This window comes from Misgurnus anguillicaudatus, chromosome 25 (genome assembly GCF_027580225.2).
Source record: "Misgurnus anguillicaudatus chromosome 25, ASM2758022v2, whole genome shotgun sequence".
NCBI classification, from domain to species: domain Eukaryota; kingdom Metazoa; phylum Chordata; class Actinopteri; order Cypriniformes; family Cobitidae; genus Misgurnus; species Misgurnus anguillicaudatus.
In genome coordinates this window covers 30151801-30176355 of record NC_073361.2, presented here as the reverse complement: position 1 = coordinate 30176355, position 24555 = coordinate 30151801, and the positions used below count along the sequence as shown (strand labels likewise).

General features: G+C 36.0%; 1 protein-coding gene across 6 annotated transcripts in view; it reads right to left on the bottom strand.

The window, feature by feature from the left end:
- kcnc3b (potassium voltage-gated channel, Shaw-related subfamily, member 3b) overlaps positions 1–13013 on the bottom strand; it is a 70618-nt gene extending 57605 nt beyond the window's left edge. Inside the window, exon 1 of one of the 6 annotated variants that reach the window (XR_012368174.1) lies at positions 12822–13011. Coding sequence is in view for 4 of the 6 variants with exons in the window: in XM_055181339.2 (XP_055037314.2) it covers positions 12822–12836 (15 nt within the window). In the remaining 2 variants the exon portion in view is untranslated. Of the gene's footprint in view, positions 1–9863; positions 10451–12821 lie in introns of those variants that run through there. The other 5 variants (XM_055181339.2, XM_055181340.2, XM_055181343.2 and 2 more) reach the window with 5 other exon arrangements.
- Positions 13014–24555: the final 11542 nt, after the last annotated feature.

Sequence of the window (24555 nt, the reverse complement as noted above, 5' to 3'; positions counted from 1 at the left end):
CAATCTGACAGCCTTATTGCAGTCAAATATCACAAAGCAATGCCAGTGAGTGCACGGATGCAATTGCGGGTAAGCGACTCTTGCAACTGATTAAGATTCTATCTGTCTCTCTATCTCTTTAAATGAAGCAGCTAATAAGTCAAGAGCTTCACTGCAGCTTCATTGCATGGGAGAAAGAAAGAGAGAGAGATGCTCATTATGCACACACAGCAGTACTGTAGCCCAAGCGTCACTGGGTGGGAGGGGTTGGGGAGCGTGAGAGAATGTGAGAGAGAGAATGTGTGTGTGTAATTTTGCTGCAGTAAAATCCTGACTTTCTGCATTTCCTTTTAACTTCTTTTTATTTTTTTTTACAGCAAATCCCGTCCATCGGTGTACTGATAGTCCCTGTTTCAAATGAATCTGATTTTGCATGCTTTTAAAGTAATAAGTCCACTTTCCTCTCCTTCATTTGTCTACAATATATTCCCCCCACCGCTTCTCTTCTTCTCCCCCTTCACCCCCCCCCCCGCGCGCGCCAGGGCCGCAGAAAGGACTCACACTACACAGGGAAGCACTCCGGACTCCTTACTTTAACTCTCTTCTTACACATGTGCGTTTTCACTTTCTTCTTTTATTTAATCACCTGCTCACTTTATTTATTTTTTGTCTTTTTTGTCATCTGTTCTTTCAGCACTTTCTCTTTTTATCCATTTTGATGTTTTAACACTTTCAGGGTTTTTTGCACGTGAAAACTCTTTGATTGAATTCTTTACAGTCACTTTACTGTCTTTCTCATGCGTGAACTCTAAGAGAACTGCGTTGACAAACAAGAAAAACAGCAAAAAAGAAGACAAAATCATAGGTAAGACTTTGTTTACTCACATTTCTGTATGAGTATGCGCAGACAAAGCACTAACTATTTTTAGGTTAGTTTTGCTTTTTTAAGTAGTTCTTATGCATGTTATGATTAAGTACATTTAATGTGTCCTAGTTATTGTTAAATAAAAGTAATAATAGTTGGAAACTAAAAGTATTGTGTGCCATTCCTTTCACAAGCTATAAAGTTATACTTTTTAAGAGAAATGTTAAAAGTTTGTATTTTAATGTGTTCTCCTGACACATAAAACGATAATTGGTGTACTGTATGATTTAATGTTTTTATGAGCTGAAAGCTTTTACAGGTTTTATAAAAAGCATTTATAGTATTACACTATATAAATACAGGGCATTGATAGTCTGATATATTTTATAGTATGAGCAACTGGACAAGTGAATAAATATGACTTACTTATAGGATCATTTGAAACTTTAGGACACCCAAAGGAGGGATTAACACAGAAACCATTAAAAAGTAAGATAAGTGAATATACAGATAAAGATAAAAGAGAGAAATACTGTAATGGATGCTGAGGGCAAATAAATCAAAGCAATAAATATAAAAATATAGAAAAAGCAAATAAATAAAGTGACAGAAGTTTGCTGATTTCAGCACCCTGGACAGCAACACTGCAGCATACTGGAGAGAGAGAGAGAGAGAGGGTTGCCAAATCTTAAACCAAAAAGTAAATATGCGTGAAATTAGTTAAAGATAGAAAAATTACAAGTATATAATATCTAGCACAAATAAAAAATGTCAATATTCAATGCTTGTGTGAAAAAAAATTAGGGCTAATTTACAAAAGTTTAAACTATGTTTTGGTCATTTTAGGAAATGTTAAATGGGCCTCAGGAAACAATTAAATGCTGTGGATATTGATCAGATGAGGACAATGATAAATATTAAACAAGTGCTCTATAGAAGTGAAGAACGAGAACAAAAAGGGTTAATATCTTTTCACTGAACCGTGTGTGTTTGTAAAGCACCAGAGCTCAGCAGAAGCGGTGACGTTTCATTCGAGTTATTTATTTATTTGTATTTTTCAAGAGGGGGGGCTCTCAAATAAGGGTAAGAAATAAAAACAGAAAAAAGATAAAAGCACGAGAAATAATAATATGTAGAAATCATGCAAGTGAGAAAGAGTAGAAAAGATGAGGTGTGATTAACCAGCACGTGCACTCTCATGTGTGTGCATGCGGCACATAAAACCTGAGCAAAATAAGAGAAACATAGCAAGAGGCAGAAATGCTGTTAGAAACGAATGGGAAATGGAAAGTGGAGGGGAGAGTGAGAGCGAGAGACAGAGAGAGTGAGTGTGTGAGAGAGAGAGAGAGGAGGAGAGGGGTGAGCTGAGGAGGACTGCAGTGACGCTAATATACATTAGCAGTAACACTGCAGTAAGAGGGGGAGGGAGAACTGAAGAGATCAGTAGAGACCAACACTGACAGAAACAGGGGGAGGGGGGGAGAGAGAGAGAGAGAGAGAGAGAGAGAGAGAGAGAGAGAGAGAGAGAGAGAGAGGCAGAATAAAAGGAGGATAATGCAAGAGATGTGATGACGATGTGAAACAAGTAAAAAAGAGGAGAGCACAAGAAGACTGTCAAATAAAGTAAAACTCGATCAGAGGCTGTTAAGTGTTTGTAGTTTAGCCTAAAACCTTAAAGGAGCAGTATGTAAAAAAGGCTATAAGTGTATATTTGAGCTCACAAGCAGTCTGGTATTAAAATCAATGGTATGTTTTTTGGGGTGAGAATACAGATATCTGTCCAACCAATGGCAGAATGGAGGAGCAATCTTTCTTCAATGCTTTTGAAAACAACTGTGACCTAAATCCAGCCAGATCTCATGAGAATTCGTACATATTTTCCAAGTTGGCTAATTCGTATTAATTCATACGAAGTTAATCGTGCAAAATCGTACGATTCTCATGAAAAAACAACAACGAAACTGAACCCCTAAACCCGCACCTAACCCCAACGTCACAGGGGTCAAGGCAAATTATACCAAAACTTACAAATGTGGTCGTATTAATTAATACAAATTAGCCACCTCGAAAATATATACGAATTCTCGTGACATAGCGTTGGAAAATCTCTGTATTTGCTGTTTTTTACATAAAATCATCCTACATAATGTAAAGATCATTCTGTGAAAATATAACCTTGATCTCTTTAATATTGACTCAAAGATTAAAATCAATAACTGAAAATCAAACTTTGGTGCTCCAAAATAGTTTCAGACTAAGCAAAGGATTTATCTTCATCTAATCCATATTTACAAGTTGAAAACTCTGTCTGTCAGGGCAGCAGCAGCACATTATCTCAGGGTTGCCAAAGTTGTCAAAAAGAGGTGAGAAAACTGCAATCTGACACAGAAATTATAAAGAAATATGCAGCCAAATTTAATGGCACACACTTATCTTCAATAAGAAAAATGACTTTGTAGTTGCAAAATCGTACGATTCTCATGAAAAAACAACAACAATAAAATCGAACCCCTAACCCCGCATCTAACCCCAACGTCACAGGGGTCAAGGCAAATCATAACAAAACATACAAATGATGGTCATATGAATTAATACAAATTAGCCACCTCGTAAAATATGTATGAATTCTCGTGACATAGCTTTGAAAGTCCCTCTATTTACTGTTTTTTACATAAAATCATCCTACATTATGTAAAGATCATTCTGTGAAAAATAACCTTGATATCTTCAATATTGACTGAGTAAGGTCATGCGATTAAAATCAATGTAAAATCAATAACTGAAAATCAAACTTTGATGCTCCAAAATAGTTTCAGAAGAAAAAACCAACAACGAAATCGAACCCCTAACCCCGGCCCGCACCTAACCCCGACGTCACAGGGGTCAAGACAAATCATACCAAAACTTACAAATGTGGTCGTATGAATTAATACGAATTAGCCACCTCGTAAAATATGTACGAATTCTCGTGACATAGCGTTGGAAAATCCCTCTACTTAACATTTTCAACATAAAATCATCTTACATAATGTAAAGATCATTCTGTGAAAATATAATCTTGATATCTTTAATACTGACTCAAAGATTTAAATCAATGTAAAATCAATAAATGAAAATCAAACTTTGATGCTCCAAAATTGTTTCAGACTAAGCAAAGGATTTATTTTCATCTAACTCGTATTTACAAGTTAGAAACTCTGTCTGTCAGGGCAGCAGCAGCACATTATCTCAGGGTTGCCAAAGTTGTCAAAAACAGGTGAGAAAACTGCAATCAGACACAGAAATTATAAAGGGATATGCAGCCAAATGTAATGGCACACACTTCATCTTCGTATAGAAAAAATTACACTATGTGTTTTGGGAAAAAATTGTGAATATCAAATCACAAAAAAGGCTGGGAAAAAAAGCAATCTGAAGGACAAAACGCAGAGGTCATAAAATCACACAAGATAATGTAGAGGAGAGATGGCAAAAGGGAAAAAGCAGTAGGACGATTAAAGACCTTCCCTGCAGCAGTATGTACTGTATTCCACCACTGCGGTTTACCAAAAGAGACCCTCTTTAGAGGGCTTCAGTGTCTCTAAACGCTGGCAGACCCTCACATGTCTCTGTCTGGTCCAGTGGAGCCCCCCATAGATCATAAATGGAAGCGCAGCAATGCAGGCTGCTGCAGTCGCCTCCCCTTTGCAGTGACACCATATTCAATGTCCTCTATCAACTCATGCAATACACCACACATTCATTTCCATCCTTATTTGAAAAATCTCCAACAGTCCACCAAGACATTTATCAAAAACACACCCGGTCCCACATCATCACCAACTTGTCTCTCTCTCTCCTTCAAAAGGTCAAAACAACAGAGTCACTGATGCAGAAGAAAATATAGCATGAATGGGCTGAGAGAAAGAGAAAGAGAGATAAAAGGACAATCTTTCTCCTGCCTGCTAGCAGTATTATCTCTTGCACACATAGGAGTATTTCCTGATCCAAAAATATCCAAAGCAATAAAACAAAAGAAAACTCATTCATATCGTCACATTGGTGCTCCATGCATGCAGCATTGCTGGTGTATCTGTATGTTTCTGCATTTGGGAAAGGCAGTGTTGTATATGTGTGTTTGTTTATCATAAATTCACTGATGTGTGTGTGACCGCAGTGATGAGGACTCCATAACATTTGCTTTAGCAGCTGTGATGAAAAATGTTTTCTTTCTTAAGGGAAAACTATCATTCTGAGCTACCGTGTTTACAAACAGCCTTCTATACTTCACACAAAAGACATCTGCACCTACTACACGTCATTTACTTGCAGCACATCTCCTTTAGGCAAAACATTAAGGGGAGGTTTCCCAGACAGGGTTTAGATTAATTCAGGCCTTATTTATATTAGGACATTTAAACATACCTTACATAAAACATTACTGGTGTGCATTTAGAGACAAAACAATAGCACTGATATGTTAAGATATGTCATGTGTTTTTTAATCAAGGCAGCTCAAACTTGCATTTTAGTCTGGGACTTAGATAAGTCTTGTCTGTGAAACCACACCTTAATGTAGTAAATAGAGTACTTGAAATACAGTACTTTCGTATTTTATTGTATTGATCAGTCGATCCCTAATATCTCAAAAACACTGAAAAAAATTATTCATTCATTCAATGCATTTTTTGCTATTTTAAAAAATTAAGTTAAACAATTTCAACTTGTTTTTATACTTTATGTCAAGTTTTTACAAGTCAAAACGTAAAATAATATGTGAAATTTACTTTCAAAACCAAGTTGTTTTAACTTCACACTGAAAAAAATGATTCATTCAATTTACTCAATTTTTTTAAGGTAAGTGGTTGCAATCAATTTATTTAAGCTTCATTTAAACAAAAAAATGAGAAAGGCAAAACAAAACAAAACAAAACAAAAATTTATTTAAATGTAGCTTAAATAAATTGATTGCAACCACTTACCTTAAAAAAATTGAGTAAATTGAATGAATTATTTTTTTCAAGTGTGAAGTTAAAATAACTTGGTTTTGAAAGTAAATTTCACATATTATTTTACGTTTTGACCTTTAAAAACTTGACATAAGGTATAAAAACAAGTTGAAATTGTTTAACTTAATTTTTTTAAAAAATAGCATAAAATGCATTTTGTTTACAGTGAATATTGGGATTTTTCTTAGAATTATAAAATGTCTTTACGATATAGATTCACATTGAACTACTAGGAATTAAAATCAACAAAATTTAGTCCTGAAAAGCAAGCATTATAGCTAAGACAAACTTTATGAATGTATCAATAGTTACACTCTTAATTTGTGGTCCTGTTAAACTAGCTGCTTCTTATGCATCCTTACAAGAACGATCTTTAGTAGTACTAACCCTAGTATATAAAGACTAAAATCTAACTACACGCTGGTTATCATGTACTGTAAACCAGTGGCGGCTCGTGACTACTATGTGCATCACATGTTTTGTCAAAATAAGTGCCTGCTGCACATGTGTCAAAACTGTTTATGATAAAAGAGACGCTCACATTCACAAAGTACACTTCAACTCTGATTACGCATGAGATTATGCGAGTATCTGGCAAACGCGAGCGTCTCGTTTATCATAAACCCTTTAGACGGGTCTGCAGCACGCACTTGTTTTGACAAGACACGTGAATCACATAGGATCATTCGACGCGCAGAACACATATTTTGAAAAAGGAACCACACACATGACGGGCTAAATACATGTTGTGACGAACTTCGCATTGAGCGCCCTTGAAAAAAAAGTCACCGGACGCCACTGCTATGAACACATAGGGGCGGTTTCCCCAGACAGGGTTTAGATTAATCCAGGCCTTAGTTATATCAAATTATTGCTTATGATTTATTGAGTACTGAAATTTGAGATTTTCATTGAACAGAGAAAAAAGTAATCCACTAGTGTTTTAGTGACTCATCACGAGGGTTCAATTTCATACTTTAAGCGGCGGCCAAAAGGCAACGTAAAAATACACAAATTAAACCCTGCACAAGCAACGACTGAAAATGTAAGAGATTACAGGAAAGATGAAGGTCAAAGTTGCTGAATAAGTTAAGTGCATCATTTTACAGTGAATGAAAGCCCTTTGTCTCCCAAGAGCCCAGCTCTTTCTCTAGTTTAACTGTAATTACAGTAAAGACTGTCTGTGAGAGAGAAAGAGAGAGAGAGAGAGAGAGAGAGAGAGAGAGAGAGAGAGAGAGAGAGAGAGAGAGAGAGAGAGAGAGAGAGAGAGAGAGAGAGAGAGATTTCTATTAACACTACAGAAATGGGTGACATCCCAGTCTGTCTATCCGAGCTTTATATTAATTAGTTGTGTTACAGGTCACATCCTGAGAGTGATTACTGACACGAGAAAATCATTCAACTAATGTTTAAGGTGGATTAAAAACTTCATTAATGTTCCTGTTGCTCAGTTGGAAGAGCAATGCAATATCATCACAAAGGTCATAGGTTCAAATCCCAGAGATCACTTAGACTAATAGGAGAAATGTATACTTTGAATGCACTGTATAAGTCGTTTTGGATAAAAGTATCTGCTAAATGCATGAATATACTGTAAATCTTTACTGTTCTGAGCAGCAGAGAAACCAGAGACGTTTAATGCTCTGTGGTATATATTAAATGACCCAATCACCCTAAAACACTGTATGAACAATTATACGTTTTACAGAGGCTTGTGAGAATATGAAGCATGTCTGATACAGAAGCTGTCACTGGGGCAGTACCCATTTATGTACGCATGCATGCACACTGAAAAAATCATGACAAACTCAGCCATTGGCTAAAATTAACCCAGAAAATGGTTTTATTTCACCCATGGGTTAAAACAACTTTGTTTTTTAAAATGAAAAAATCCAACATGGGTTAAATTACAACCCAATGAGGGTTTGTCCCGTTTTTGATCCAACGCTGGGTTGAAAATAAGCATTTAATACCCCAGTGTACACATTTGGTACCAATATGTACCTCTGAGGTACTAATATGAACACTATGGCCCAGTTTCACAGACAATGTCAGAAAAAAGGTACAAAAGTGTAACTTTTTAGGGTTGCTGTGGTGGTACCCTCAAAAGTTCATTTGTTTATGTTTTGTTTACAGTTTTGTCTATATATGCCTCAGGTAAATTAAGATATTTAAGTCACTTTTAAGTGTGCATCTTACAGGGTTCCCACACCTTAGTTAACTTCAAATTCAAGGACCTTTTAAGGACTTTCCAGGTCCAATACCTTCAAATTCAAGGACTAAATGTGGGGACAAGATACATAGTTACAGTTCCCTTTCGAGGGAACTCGTGCTGCGTCACTGTGTTGACACTTTGGGGACGCCTCTAGGGGTAAGTGCGTTTAAATTTGTATATCAAATTCAACCAATGGTGAGGCTTAACGACAAAGACAGGGTGACGCGGGAACCAGGAAGTATATCGCTATCTGAAATATTGCCAAAGACGGTGTTACAGGGACGCATGAAGTATGGCAAGGGAGACGCAGCGTCTCGTTCCCTTCTCGGGGAACAACAATTACATACGTAACCCGAGACGTTTTCATGTGTCAAATACAACTATGCAAAAAAGCATTTTGGTATGAATCAACATTCGCATACAGAAGATATAAGCATTTAAAGTGAACAGTTTAGCACGTGTGCTTAAAAAGTCTAGAATTTTTATGATATTATCCTACACTACACAGGGAATAATATGGATTTTTTTTCAAGAATTTTTTTGCATGAAATAGATTCAAGCACTTTCAATGACCTGTAACTATGTATGTATATTTTTAAAAACTTCCCAGGGCCTTGAATTTTTTCCCCTAGATTCACAAACTTTCAAGGATTTCAAGGACCCGTGGGAACCCTGATCTTAAGGTCAAAGCAATGACACTGACATATGTTAAACCAATTATTTTTAGTTAAAACAAATCAAACGTTCATTTTAGTCTGGCCTTAAGTCCTGTCTGTGAAACCAGGCATATAGGTCCAAAAGTTTTACATTTTAAAAGGATGTTGCTCCAGTGACAGCCAGTGATCATTTTTCCTAACAGTGCATGGACATTCGGAAACATAAGAGGAAGTCAGACAAAAATATAAATATATTATTACAAGAAGTCTAATTTGTGCATTCAATAGTATTATGTGATGATTTTATTTACAATAAGGGCAAATGGTTTGTATGTGAAAATATATAAGTCATGTGTCGTATTTCCAGGTACAGACTTTAAGGTTAACAACTAGGTTCAACACTCGCTGGTGACTATTCAATTATTTACTATATGTATAAATATAACCTACTGACATCCTCCATTTCTGACTTCTGTGCTTAAAATTTATGAGTTTCACACTAACATCTTTCTGATTTCTAGTCTCCTATCTCTCTCTTTCTCTCTCTCTCTCTCTGTCTGTCTCTCTCTCGATTACTCATCCCTGCAGAAAAGAGATACTAGTCTAGTAATATATTGGGGCAGCTTCGACTGGGACCAATAGGTGAAAATTGGGAAAACTGTGTAAAATCTTATTTTATTTTTTATTGATAATAAATCTAGCTGCATGTCAAGAGATATTTTTATATTCTTGTACGTGGACATGTATGTAGTGTTTTCTGTGCATCATTTGACACACCTGCTGCTTGTCTGCCATGATATTGCAATGTGTGCCTGTTACAGTCACCTCTGTATCTGTTACCACAAATACATTGGCATTGACACAAAACAATACAATACTTGTTGAATGTTGTGAAAGTAAGGCAATGCTTGCCTTATCTTAAATCATACAGATTATCATAAATCATTTCAAACCTTAGAGCACAAACATGATCAAATGAAAATGAAAACAGAACAAACAGATATAAAGATACTTTATTTCACCAAATATATAACAAGTATATATGACACTGTACGCATGCAACATCAGACCGACACAATGAAGAGTTCACAAACATAAACTGCACATAGAGTACTGCACTATACACAGAGATGCATAACTACACTAAGTAGTATACTCACTTGGCCTAGGTTGAGTTCAGATCATATGTTAATCCATATGAAAAACGCGACGAAAACACGACATGTGTGGTCCAATTTTCCACGGATGTGTGCAAAGGGTTAATAAGACGCGGTGCGTTGGTGCTAATACAGTAAATGACACTGTAGTAAATACGACAATTAACAGTAATGAAAATAACACAGAGAACCACACACACACACCCTGTCTACATGCGCGCGTCACACGTTTCTTGCGCGTAAAATAAATTCACCAGCCGGATTTCATCTCTTTCTCATCCACTGCGCGTGTGAACAGAGCTCTGTCTCGTGCACTGATGAAGACGACGACGAAGATGAGGATATTTCCCCGTTTTGAATCCCCCTCCTTATGTTTTAATGCACGCGCATCATGCATCAGACAGACAGCACACACACATCCACACAGACTGGGGGGCGCGCGCGCACACACTCGCGTGTCCCTGGCGGAGCTGCACCTCGCGCAGTCATTTATTTATTTAGTTCATCTCTTTTCTCTCTTTCAGGTGCCACGCGTGGGTGGTGGGAGGAATCACGCGCGAGGCCAGTGGGTGACTATGACGTGGATTATCAAAGGCGCATTTCATTCAAAAACATGCATGGGAATTCAATGCGACTCATGGATGCGTTGCAATAAGCAGGGCACAATTCCATTGTGATTTTGGGAAATTTTGTTCAAGTGGTGTCTAACTCAGAGACTACTAGTGCTTCTATGTCATTTCTGCAAGACAGCATTTATATGTGAGCTGGCACTGCGATTGTTAAAATAAAGTTAATTAAATGATCAAGAATCGAGTCAGTCACTGGAGTACCTGGATTCTGCGCGGGATGGATTTGCTTCCACAAAGTTATTTTCTCCTGCCCGCAAACGTATAAGTAGACTAGTAATTTTTTGTTATTTGTTTTACTTGCTTTCCTAATAAAATGTAAAATAAACAAATGTTTTGTTTTATCTGAGTTTAATTTAATGGAATGATGAACATTGACATGAACAATGACCTTTTTAGAACGTAGAAATAAAGTCAGAACTAATAGATATAATGCCATAAAAAGAAATTAACCTAGATTTCTCATGGTCAAACAAAAATAGAGCTACTGCTTAAAAATGTGTGTTGGCTTTTTATTTGCCTTTAATGTCCCAAGACTAAACAGAAACTATCATTAATCCTCAAAAATATATAAATAAATTGGAGTATTTATCTAGTTAAATAAATAAAATAAAATTAATTTGGCCATGCAGGAATACGGTATGTTTTTAAACTGAGAGGGCTTCAGATTAATGTTCCTGGCTGTACACTGTATAATAATGCAGCATTTTTGTCAAATTAACATTTTTATGTTACTTTAACTTAAAAAATTAAGTTTTTAACAATTTTAACTTGTTTTTAAGTTATATCAACTTATCACAGGTCACAACTTATAATAGTAGATTCAATTGACTTGCAAAACCAAGTTGTTTTAACAGTGTATGTCGGTTGTAACACAGTCTCACACCCATGTATGTGGCTGCATTTGTCGCATGTGCACTGTAAAAAATACTTTGCTGCCTTAAAATTTTTTGTTGAATCAACTCAGATGTACAAGTCATTTCAACTTGCTATTATTTCTCTTGACTAGAGATGAGTTGTTATAACTACAGGTGAGTTGTTATAACTTATAAAATTAAGTTGACTTTTCTCAATTATATTTTATAAGTTATGACAACTCATCTTTGTTGACATGACTTGTAAATCTTAGTTGATTTAACAAAAAGTTGACTGCCTTAAAATGTTTTGTTAAATCAACTCAGATTTACAAGTCATGTCAACAGAGATGAGTTGTCACAACTTATAAAATATAGTTGAGAAAGGTCAACTTAATTTTATAAGTTAACACAACTCACCTGTAGTTATAACAACTCATCCCTAGTCCCTAAAAATGGTTCTTCTATGGTTACGATCCAAAGCAACAGTTTTGGTGCTATATAGCAACGTTTGTTTTTTAGAGTGGAAATGACTTGTAAATCCGAGTTGATTCAACAAAAAAATTGAAGGCAGCAAAGTATTTTTTACAGTGTTTGTGGTTCACAAACCAATAAAAATGCTAATCAGCCAATCAAAATAAGGCACACTAATTAAACACCTGAAAAATCAGGTCTCATGGGGGCTAAAGGAATGTGCCAAAAAATGCAACTTGGTTTTGCAACTCAATTCAAACTATTATTTTAAGTTTTGACCTGCATGTGATAAGTTGAAATAACTTATAAAAAGTTAGACTTGTTTATCTTAGTTTTTTTTTAAGATAGGGATTTGACAAAAATGCAGCATTTTTGTAATAGTGCATCAATTTCACATACTACTATCAACATTTCCAAAGATCAGATTTTCCTTTGCTTGGTTTTATAGGTTTTTTTCTTCCTTTCTTTCTTATCAAACTAATACTTGTACATTGTAAAAAGTGAAAGTTGTAATAACTTAAAAAAATACTTAAATTGTTAACACCTAAATATGTAATTTATGTGGATAAAGCACTAAAGTGTAAATTTTACCAGTTGAAGTAATTTAAAAAAAAAAAATTTTCACCTTAAATTTTTCACTTAAAAATAAAATTGGTAAAACGTAAATATTTTAAGTTTTACCAATTGAAGTAATTTTAAAAAAAAAGTTTTTTCACCTTAAATTTTTCACTTTAAAATAAAATTGGTAAAATGTAAATATTTAAAATTTTACCAATTGAAGTAATTTAAAAAAAAAAAAATCACCTTAAAATTTTCACTTTAAAATAGAGTTGGTAAAACGTAAATATTTTTAAAGCCACGTGTGTATAGTTAGATTCTGACACTTTCTTTGTTTTTTTTTTGTTTTTTTAGATAAAATAGTAAATAGCACATAAATAACCTTTTTAGTACTTTTTAAAACTGTTTCATTTTGTGGTATAGTCCTGCATATAAGTTTATTCTCTTACCGTCAGCCACCACATTGTCGCACTTGGTTGCGTCGGGTTCTGCGGTAGTCTTGCGGTAGTGCAGGTCTCTAGATTCAGGGACCAAGAATGACAGAGACAACGAACTGCAGTTCAATAGTTATAGTCAGTTTTTTCCTGACAGATGTTAATTTATATGTAAAAGAGGAATTCAAACTCTCTTCAAAAGGATTGAATCAGCAAAAAGATGGACAACAAATCCAAACTGGTTATTGCTGGTCCCCCCGAAGGACACATGCCACCAGAGAAGTGAAACCAAATATCCAAGAGAAAGATATCTGTATCCCCGCCCCTAGGATGCCAGTGGTTGACTGCAAAATGCCAGCCGGTGGGGACAAGGAACAAGTCAAGTCACAAGGACCAGAATGGAAAAGTAGCCTACTGAAGAGACAATTGACAATAAATGAATACAGTCAATATCGTACAATATAGCTTGATTGTATTGAGTGAAATCACATTGATAACCTTATTCATTTATTGTTGATTGTCTCCTTTTCCAGTCGGGTCATTGTGTCCTTGTTTCTAGTCACCTTATGGGACCGGTTGTCCCCACCAGCAAACACTTCCCAATCTGCACCAACATCCCAAAACGGGGACACAAACAACCCTCTTAAGACACCTAGTTTCACCTCCCCGGCGACACCCGTCATCCGGAGAGACCAGTTGGATTTGTTGTCCATTTTTTTGCTGATCCATTCAGTTTGAATTCCTCTTTTACTTATACAAATTATTCTCTCTTAGAATAAAGACTTTGACTAATGATTAAACTGCACTTTACAGGTAGTTTAAGCTACTGGCCGCTAGAGGGCACTAATCTCTTACAAGTAACTTTACATCGTAATAAGCACTGTAAAAAAATAAAATACTTAGCATTTTTGTCAAATCAACACATGTTTAAATTACTTTAACTTAAAAAAATTAAACAAGTTCCACTTTATTGTGATATGATGGATTTTGTCAATACTAACATTTCTTATTTATATTGGTAGATGGAGCTAAAAATCCATTAACTGGCTAAATTTAGTTACTGAAGTTTTAATAAATATTTAAGACCTGTATCATATGGTATTGACCCATATGGAGTTATGCCTAAATAAAAAAAATAGTAAAAAAATAAGAATCGTGCCTGTTTTGTCCCAGTTCATAAAAATTATGATACATTTAACACTTAGCCGGTTTTGCTGTGTGCATAAACTCACCTTTGTAGATACCAAAATGATAAAACCATCATCTGTCACCTGCCCATCAAGATCAGCATCTTACAAACTGAAACAACACTGATGACTGAAGGTGACATCATCTCCAGATTCAGCTCACACAACTGACTGCCAAACCTAAGAAAACACTGAGAAAGTGCAACATGAGACATTTAAAAACTATTCAATGTTACAAAAACAGAGACATTTATTCATGGGCACTTCAGTGACTTACAAATGAGAGGATTCAAAATGATTATTTTACATATTGTTAAAACATGACGAATTCTTTTGTACACCTTTTTTTGTTTCAGCCATAAAAATAAGCACATGCACTTTATAAAGCCTGACAGATATATGAACTACCTTTACATTGAACTTAATTCTGAATAAGTACAATTCTCTTAAATTCTCACAAATAAATTACATTAAAAATGAATGATCTGACAGGTATATCATAGTTTAGATAAATCACATGTAAAGACTTGGATGAAAGGAAAACTGAATGAAAGAGGAACCACATGAGAAAATTTGGGTCATTTTATAACACATCTTATATGATATATTTTGACAAATGTACACAATGTTAAAATTCCAACTCTTCAAAATTAATAGTGAATATTTACTTGAACATTAAGTTTACGGGTTGTTGTATTAAAGGGCAATAACTTAATAGTTTAAGTATGATTTAGTTTGCATTGTAGATGTGATGTATAAACTGAGAGCAAAACAACTTGACTTGTTGGCTTGGGTCTAAATAAATAATTTGATGCCCAGTACCTGTAAATAGTACATTTGGCCAGAAAATACAACATCCACGAATACAGTTAAAGCAAATAAACAGACAGTGCACATGTTTAACAGTACGACATACTCACATGCAGCAAATATCCTTTACTAGTTAACTCAAGAGTCACATCTAGTGGCTAACTGTTCAAAGTGATCAATAGTACCATTCATCTGTATTTATACCATTAACATTGCCAAACCTTAATCAGTGGGCACAACTGGAGCTACATGTGCAAAACACTAACTACAGTCTGCACTACCAAAAGTCACCTGAGCACAACTCTTAACACACGACTCAAAACAGCTCAGTGCAGCCAAACACTATACACAACCCTCACTGAGATAACACACACTGTCACTCACAACACACTGAGAGGAAAAAAAAACACCAATACACAAAATACTAACTTTTTATCTTTACAGATTCAACAATTTCAGTGACTTCATACAAAGTAATGTTTTTTCAAAGAATAATTTATTTATTGATTTATCACATGATTTATTAATTTTTTAGAACATCATAATTTTTTAAGGTAAATAAAAATAAGCAGTTTGCTTCAATTGTCTGTAGTAATTTACGTAATTGTAGTAATGAGAAAAAAGGTAGAAACTAAAAGTACATACTGTAATTCAAACAAATAATTGAGGGGCTAATCCTGCCTCTCTATAGCATCAGGCCACTACCTGCCACCCTCCTCCCTCCACGAACCCGTCTTCCTTGTTCCATTTCCAAAATTGGAAACTGAGCTCTACCTATATCTATTTTATATATATATATATATATATATATATATATATATATATATATATATATATATATATATATATATATATATATATATATATATATATATATATATATACATTTATTACGTAATATTTATATATAATTATATTTATATGTTTATATGAAATTGCAATCAGCAATGTTTGAAAGGCACAAGGCTGAAATCAATTGTGTTTTGAATGTGTGGTTCACAGTTTTGACAGCAGTGTGTTAGCATTTGAACAAAGTGCTGTAAATCCACAGTGTTGTGCAGGTTGTGTTTAAAGTCATGGGATAAGTGTGTAGAGTTTTGAAAACTGTGTTTAACCAATGAAAAACCAACTAGAGTTTGGTCCACATGAAGTGCTGCTGTGCAGAGTTTTGCACATGTGACTCCAGTTGTGCCCACTGTCGTTTAGCAATCGGAAAAAAAAAACCTGTAACAAATACCAATATGTAAAATGGAGAGAAAGTGGTGTTGCCTTTGAGATGAGAGAGGGGTTATATCAAACAGCCAATCAGAGCTTGCTCTCAACACGAGTGTTCAATCATGTGAGTTGCATCACATTTGACCTACAAATCTCTATGATGTGTGTGTGTGTGTGTGTGTGTGTGTGTGTGTGTGTGTGTGTGTGTGTGTGTGTGTGTGTGTATACCAAAGAGGTATCGTCTCAAGTCCACATCTGTATTTTCCGGCATGATAGATGGAGCATCATGTCACAATAAGGCAAGTGTGATAATGAAGTGGCTCAAAGATTATTACTTTGAAATTTTGACCCGCGGTCAATCAGTAAAAGACTGCAGGTGGACGAGCAAAAGCCCACAAATTGGGTTCAACTACTAACAAGGCAAAAATCAGGATTTGGGCCAGAAGTTAATATCCAGCATGCCAGAGTAAATTACAGAGGTTATGAAAAACAAGGGTCAACACTGTTAACATTGACTCTTTGCATAAATTTAATTATTAAGCCATTAAAACCCTTTAAAACCTATGATGCTTATCACTGTTTTCCAGTATACCAAAACAAACAATATTTTTGGCAATTAATGACTGTACAAATATTCAAGGCACATTAAGAGAAATCCTAAATAAAAACGAGCACTTTAGAATTTTACATAAAAGTATAACATTTATTGGTACAGCAAATACAAACAGACTGTTTTAACAGGATTAAAACTCTATTTTGTCAGGATCACCCAGGTGAAAAAGCAGTACACTTCCATAGTGTACTTAAAGTGCTTTATTTTTGTAATTTTGTACTTAATATACTAAAAATTAATCTTTAGTAACTCTTAAGATGTTCTTAAGATTATCTAATTGTACTTCACTGTGCTATTTTAAGACATAAATATGAACTAAAATGCACTTTTAACATCTCTGTATTAAAAATGTATTTAGTTAACACTTGTATTAAACTTGAACTCAACTTTCATACAAGATGGGTTCAAGTTTACTACAAGTGTTACCTAAATACATTTTTTAAATGAATTTTTAGCACATTTTAGTTCATATTTATGGTGTCTCAAAATAGCACAGTGAAGTACACTTAGATGATCTTAAGAACATCTTAAGAAGTTTTTTTTTTTTTTTTTTTTTTTTTTTTCTCTTCAACAAAGCATTCGCATAATTTGTCTAGTAAAAGTACTTAACTCGAAATAGTTATCTGTACGGAACAAAGCACTCGCGGTCATAACACAGATCAACCAAATAAATAAATAAAAATCTTATCTTAACCTATAGTCGGATTGCGATTTTGGAACTTTCGTGTTCTTGTGAATAGTATGCCATACAAACCCGTTTGCCACTGAACCTGCATTAACGACGACAGTGGGGCTTTTGGCCTTAGTCAAACGGGTTGGCACGTATGGTTGGGTTGTGATTTTGGCGCTTTCTTTCTATTGCGAATAGTATGCCATACAGACCCGTTTGCCACTGAACCTGCATTAACGACGACAGTGGGGCTTTTGGCCTTAGTCAAACGGGTTGGCACGTATGGTTGGGTTGTGATTTTGGCGCTTTCTTTCTATTGCGAATAGTATGCCATACAGACCCGTTTGCCACTGAACCTGCATTAACGACGACAGTGGGGCTTCCGGCCTTAGTCAAACGGGTTGGCACGTATGGTCGGGTTGTGATTTTGGCGCTTTCTTTCTATTGCGAATAGTATGCCATACAGACCCGTTTGCCACTGAACCTGCATTAACGACGACAGTGGGGCTTCCGGCCTTAGTCAAACGGGTTGGCACGTATGGTCGGGTTGCGATTTTGGCGCTTTCTTTGTATTGCGAATAGTATGCCATACAGACCCGTTTGCCACTGAACCTGCATTAACGACGACAGTGGGGCTTTTGGCCTTAGTCAAACGGGTTGGCACGTATGGTCGGGTTGTGATTTTGGCGCTTTCTTTCTATTGCGAATAGTATGCCATACAGACCCGTTTGCCACTGAACCTGCATTAACGACGACAGTGGGGCCTCCAGCCTTAGTCAAACGAGTTGACACGTATGGTCAGGTTGCGATGTTGGCGTTTTTTCGTGATCTTGTAAATAGTATGCAATATAGACCCGTTTGCCACTGAACCTGCATTAACGACGACAGTGGGGTTACAGGCCTTAGTCAAACGGGTCGACAGGTTTCATTTTCTCTTAAAAATCGGAAGGTGACCCTTAGTTACCATATATACCGTCGCAGTGGGCCCCCAATTTGCAAAATCCTCAACTGTGGATAATATAATTATGCCGCAATAGTTAGTCTGTCTGAAACTAAGCTGATTCAACCACATCACTGTGTGACACTTGCATTACATGTGAACGGCCCCTACGCTAATATGATTTTGTTTTTCTCTCCCTGTCTCGTCCCTGGGTCCCATTGACCCTGAGGACAATGGGACAAACAGACCCAGTTCCGGTGGATGTGGAAGTCGGCACACCTCTGATCTACTGGTCGTCCTTCAATGTGATGCCCAGCTGATGCCTGACCAACGACCACCGGCAGGACCCGCTTAATATCCGCTTAATCTCTGCTTAATCTCTGCTTAATCTCCCCTTAAGCTCCTTATCCGTTAATATGTGTGTATATACATGTATATCTCCCAAGGGTTTTTCCCTCCTAGGACTTTTATTTTTATTTCCTCGGCTAAACAACCCGGGGTTTTTGTTTTTTTTCTCCTAGGGGGTTTTTTACCCCGGGGAGGTAGCCTGCTTGGGCTTAACTTAGCTTCTTCTTCTCGACGTTACATTAGTAATATGCTCCCTCATAATGTCGCGTCATAGCCGCAGCAAATTTGACTGCTTATGCTATTGTGTATTATGTTATGCTATCTGTCGTTTTTCTGTGCTTTTACTGCTTCTATTAATGTAAAGCTGCTTTGAAACAATTGAGTATTGTGAAAAGCGCTATATAAATAAAATTGAATTGAATTGAATTGAATTAAAGATACATTTTTAGTATATTAAGTACAAAATTAATGTGAGAAAATAAAGCACTTTAAATACACTATGGAAGTGTACTACTTTTCCACCTGGGCCGGGTTTCCCAAAAGCATCGTAAGGCTAAGTAGATCGTAAAGACGATCGTACGAATCATCTTAGAATTACGGGCTGTTTCCCAAAAGCTTCGTAACTTAAGTAGCACTTGAAAATCATTGTAGATCTACGAGTGCTCTGGAGTAATCGTTCATTCATAAGTGCATCGTAAGACAACAGAGTTACAAGGTCACCTGCAGGACAACCAGCAAATTGCACTCCTGCAATGACGATAATGTAATGTTTTAAATGTATTTTTATTTATTGGGTTCTTCTTTGTTTATTTTATATTAAATATATAATATAATATATTTAAAATTCAAATGAGAAATCAAATTTAAATGACTAAACATAAATTAATAAAGAAGGAAAACGTATTTTGGTAAAAGTTGGTACTAGCAAATTGATAAATGGTTCCTGATTGATGCATCTAAAAAAAAAAATTGAATTTTTTTCTGAAATTGCATCTAATTAAAGAAACCAAATAAATATTTACGGTACAATGCAATAATCCATAATAATAAATAAACATAGATAATAAACAACAAATAATAATAACAATCTAAACTATAATAGAAACGCAGAAGGCATTTCGCAGTGGGACGAGTCCTAACTAAATACGAAAAAGAATATTTAATAAATTATTAAAACATTTAAAAAGTCTTTGAACAATAATGAAAATATATTATTAAAGGAACAGTATGTAAAATTGTGGCCAAAACTAGAACTGCAATCACAAAACGTGTGGCTAAAACTGGTACTGCAATCACACAACTGGTGGCCAATACACAAAATGACAAAATAAACATCAGTTGAGGGCTGCAACTCCACTTTTTAAATGACAATATCCTGGCCAGACCACTGTTGTCAGTGATATAAGTATTTGAAATGAAAATGATTTCTTAATGTCTAGTGACATATTAGGGCCATTTTATGATTAATTGATATACATTTATTACATACTGTTCCTTTAAAACATTAGTGCACATCGGCTGTAGATCATTAGCCTAAACAAGCTTCTGCTACAAATTCGAGTCATTCTATTGGTGACATTTCAGCACTTGACAAACGGATAGCGACTCGCAAGTAGCACTTAAAACCCAGTTGCGAATGATCGTTTTACGTGCATGTTTGGGAAACGCACGTAAATGAACAACGAATGTTTGTTAAGTAGCTCGTAGAAAGCGCTCTTAAGGGCTAAGTTCAATCGTTATCGGGAAACCCAGCCCTGTGCATTTCTTATAGTTAACTCAAGGGTGTCATGACGAAGTGTTCAAAGTGACTTATGGTTACACTTTAATAATACTACATACAGAACTTTAAACATTTTCATACATATTTATAAGCTGTGACATAATCTCACTGCCTCTAGTAGTAAATAGCCTAGTTATCACACAGTCTGAGCAAAACAGGTTGAGTCTGTGAATAGGGCCAAACCTTAAGAGCAAAGTAAAATAACAAAGATTGAAGTTCATGCTGTGACCCATATTACACAAATTGAGAACTGGTTTAGAGGTTCTTAAGGCCAGCATCATTACAAAAAGTTATGTAACAGACACATTACTGTAAAGAGCCTGTGGGCAGGAAATTTAGTGTCATTATTGTGAATTTCATATTTGCACCTCATATGATTGTGGATTTCTTATGTCTTTCTCTTTTAGCTGCAGGTGGTGCTGCTGCTGCTGCTGCTGCAGGTGGTGGTGCTGATGATGCTAACTGACTTTCTATATGTGGTTCCTGTGATGGCACATCAGATGAAGAGATGTCCTGCTGTGTGGAACTGCTCTCACTTCCCACTGCAATAATGACAAACAAGCTAAGAAATTGGACATGCAAAATATTTAATTTTGAACTAACTAAATTCCAAACTGCTGCTGGAATGATAAGGTGTCCCTTATTTCAAAAGAAACCAGAAAGCATTTGATGGTAACAATGTTGAATTCTCTGGTTAAGCTGCTTCTACTGTTTGTAAAATGGCTCATTTTAATTCACATCAACTGCAACTAGACCTCTGCAAACATGCCTAAGATTCACTAAAGTTTTGATTATCAAGAGGCTGAAGACCAGATCCACTGCTGATGTGGCAGACACCTTCAATGTGTGTCAGAGTCAAGTACAGAGGATAAACAAAAAAGATTTGAAGAGACTGGAGAGGTTTTTGACAAGCCAGGTCAGGCAGACCCGCAAACAACTGCTCAAGAGGACCGTTTGTTGGCTCGGAAATCCAAGGCCAGCCAATTTTCCACTGCAGCAGAGCTCCATGAGACCTAGTCACCTGAAGTTCCTCTGTCAACCAGAACAGTTTATCGGATTCTGTCTCGAAATGGCCTCCATGGTTGAATCAGTGCCCAGAAGCCAGCACTAAACAAAAGACAATTGAAAAACCGAGAGGCCCACTGCCTGCTAAATGGATGTCACGGTCCTGTCAGACATCCGTGCTAGATTAGGTCTGAGTGCATCTGACAGGACCGTGGCAGTATCATGTTCTGTGTGGGGACATGTGGGATCACATTCTGTGTGTGGCTGCCACATGTTCCTGGTGTCTTGTTGCTGTCGTGATCTTGCCAGACCTTAGTGTAGATCAGGTCTATGTTCTGTGGGCAAGGTCAGGGCAGCAGTGTGTGTACGTGGGAACACGTGTGTTCACATCATATCTGTGTGACACGTGTTCCCAGTGTTTTGTGGCTGTCATGGTCTTGCCTGACCTTGGTTATTATCCAGAGGGCAGGACCAGGGCAGCAGTGTTTTATGTGGGAATACGTGTGTATTCACATCATATCTGTGTAACACGTATTCCCAGTGTCTTGTCACTTTTACCCTACTCCCTTATGTAATCATGTCTTAAGTGATTAATTATGTTCACCTGTTCCCCATTGATGTGGTGTCTTTATAATGCCCTTGTGTTCTCTGTGTGGTGTGCGTGCGTTGTTTGATGTCTGTTAAATCCAAGTGTTCTGGTTCCCGTTTATCTGTTACAGTTATTTGTGTTTCATCACATTGTTTTGTTCCTTTCCGTTTTACCCCCTCGTGGGTGTTTCAGTTTTGATAAATAAATCTTTGTTATATTTTCTTACATCTTGCGTTTGGGTTCATCTTCTATTATTTTCCACAATCCGGTTTTACACGTACCGTGACAATGGATGGATGCTGGAAAATCAGAAGGTTGATTTTTAGATGAATCTTTTGTTGAATTACATCACAGTCGCCGCAAATATTGCAGGAGACCTACTGGAGCCCGCATGGATCAAAGATTCACCCAGAAAACAGTGGAGTTTGGTGGCAGAAAAATCATGGTTACATCAAGAATGGGGGTATGTGAGAGATCTGCAGGGTGGAAGGCAACATCAGTAAAATACCAAGAAATCTTAGCTACCTCTTATATTCCCAACCATAAAAGAGGACAAATTCTGCAGCAGGATGGTGCTCCATCGCATACTTCCATCTCCACATCAAAGTTCCTCAAGGCGAAGAAGATCAAGATGCTCCAGGATTGGCCAGCCCACATGAACATCATTGAACATATGTGGGGTAGGATGAAAGAGGAAGCATGGAAGATGAAACCAAAGAATATTGATGAACTCTGGGAGGCATGGGCTTTCTTTGCTATTCCTGATGACTTCATCAATACATTGTATGAATCCTTGCCAAACCGCATGGATGCAGTCCTTCAAGCTCATGATGGAAGTCATACAAGATATTAAATTCGGATCTCACAGCACCACTACTTAATTTGCTGACATATTTTTGTATTTGCAGTAAATTTGTTCAATTTTTGTATAGGCAACAAAACTTTTGTCATGCCAAAATTTGACATTTTTGTCTTGATTAAATGATAAATATTTTTTTATAATAATAAAAAATAATTTGTGAGGGTTTTAGCTTTTCATCAATTGATTAATTAAAAGTCAGGTTAATAGCAGGTGTTTCTATAAAGCGACAAGACTTTTGTCAGGGAGTGTATTTCCCCTAAACCTAATTCTCACACAAACCTTTCTGGGTGTTAGATTTTCACAAAAACGTATATAGCATTTACTGTAATGATGTGGAGTGATTTCTTACTGACAGGGGGAAGTCCTTCTTTGCTATTTGAACATCTTGGTGGTGCAGAACCTACATCTGAAATGAGGCAGACAAAATTAATTAGAGGAAGTCAGAGGAAAAACTTAAACTTTGGCAGGTAGTTTTAGACTATTTGATTTTTTGTAGCTAACTAACAATGAAAATCAAAACAAATATACAGCCTGCACATTTAGTATATTCAACTTGTAAACTTTTTGTTCAGAATTAATTTTCAACTATTTATTTAACATCAAACTTTAATAATGAGTGATTACATGGCGAGAAAGGATAATGACTATAGACCATGTAAAACAGTAAATCTTCCTGGATGTAAAAACAAAGGAACTCTGAGAGAGTAGAACCTACAAGCATGTACAGCTTATTAAACAAACAAACCAAACGTATATGTTCTTTATTCTAACTATTTGTCTGTCGACCAACTAACTCACCCACACTTCCTATAGCACTTGCCATAGATGTAGGCACTTTTACTCACTTTATGTGACAAGTGACTTGGAAGTACATACAACAATAGCATTTTACAACAGTTACACAAAGAAAAGGTTATGGTGTTTTTCTAAAAATAGAGAACTTCTAGATTTGACGTAAAAATCATGTTTTTAAATGAAAAAAATAATAAATAAATAAGTCAAATTGCCTATTACAGTTTTCTTCTCTTGAGATTCAGTCATTTTTTATTTTATTTCTGGACATCTGAGACACAGATGAAGAAACCTGCAAGTCTGCATGCACAATGAAACAGACGACGTGACTGCATTCAAAGAGGGCGAGGGCGGCATTCATTTCAATTTTAGAAGTCTCTTCAAGATATAACTTAGGCTTTTGAACAAAAATATATTAAGACCGATATTAGCTATAAATACACTCGAAATGTGTATAACCATCTTTCGCCCTTTCCTAAAGAAATTAAATCGGTTACCTTATTCTGCTGACAGAAGTATATTGAATGTTGGAAAATCCCGAATGTAACCTGAAACTGACATAATGCTTTTGCTTTCATTTACGTTAGGCTGGTACCACAGTAGGCTACTTGCAGGTGTAGGTAGCTTGACATTTGAGCTGAATAGGGGCAAATCCTATCCTTCTACTGTAGACTGTACACGTGCTAAATCATAATGAATTACAAATTGTCAGTAAATATAAAAAACATAGTCAACCTGAAAAGACACCATGAAACAACATGCTTCTTTGAATAAATTGAAATGACAGATACAATTTAAATGTAAATCAATAATGTAAACACATATATTTTACTGTAATATTTTAATTATATTAATTTACACTGTAAAACTGTTATTTTACGTAAAAAATACTGTGAGCTGTTGCTAGAAAACTTGGCAGTGCCATTAGGGGGCGAACT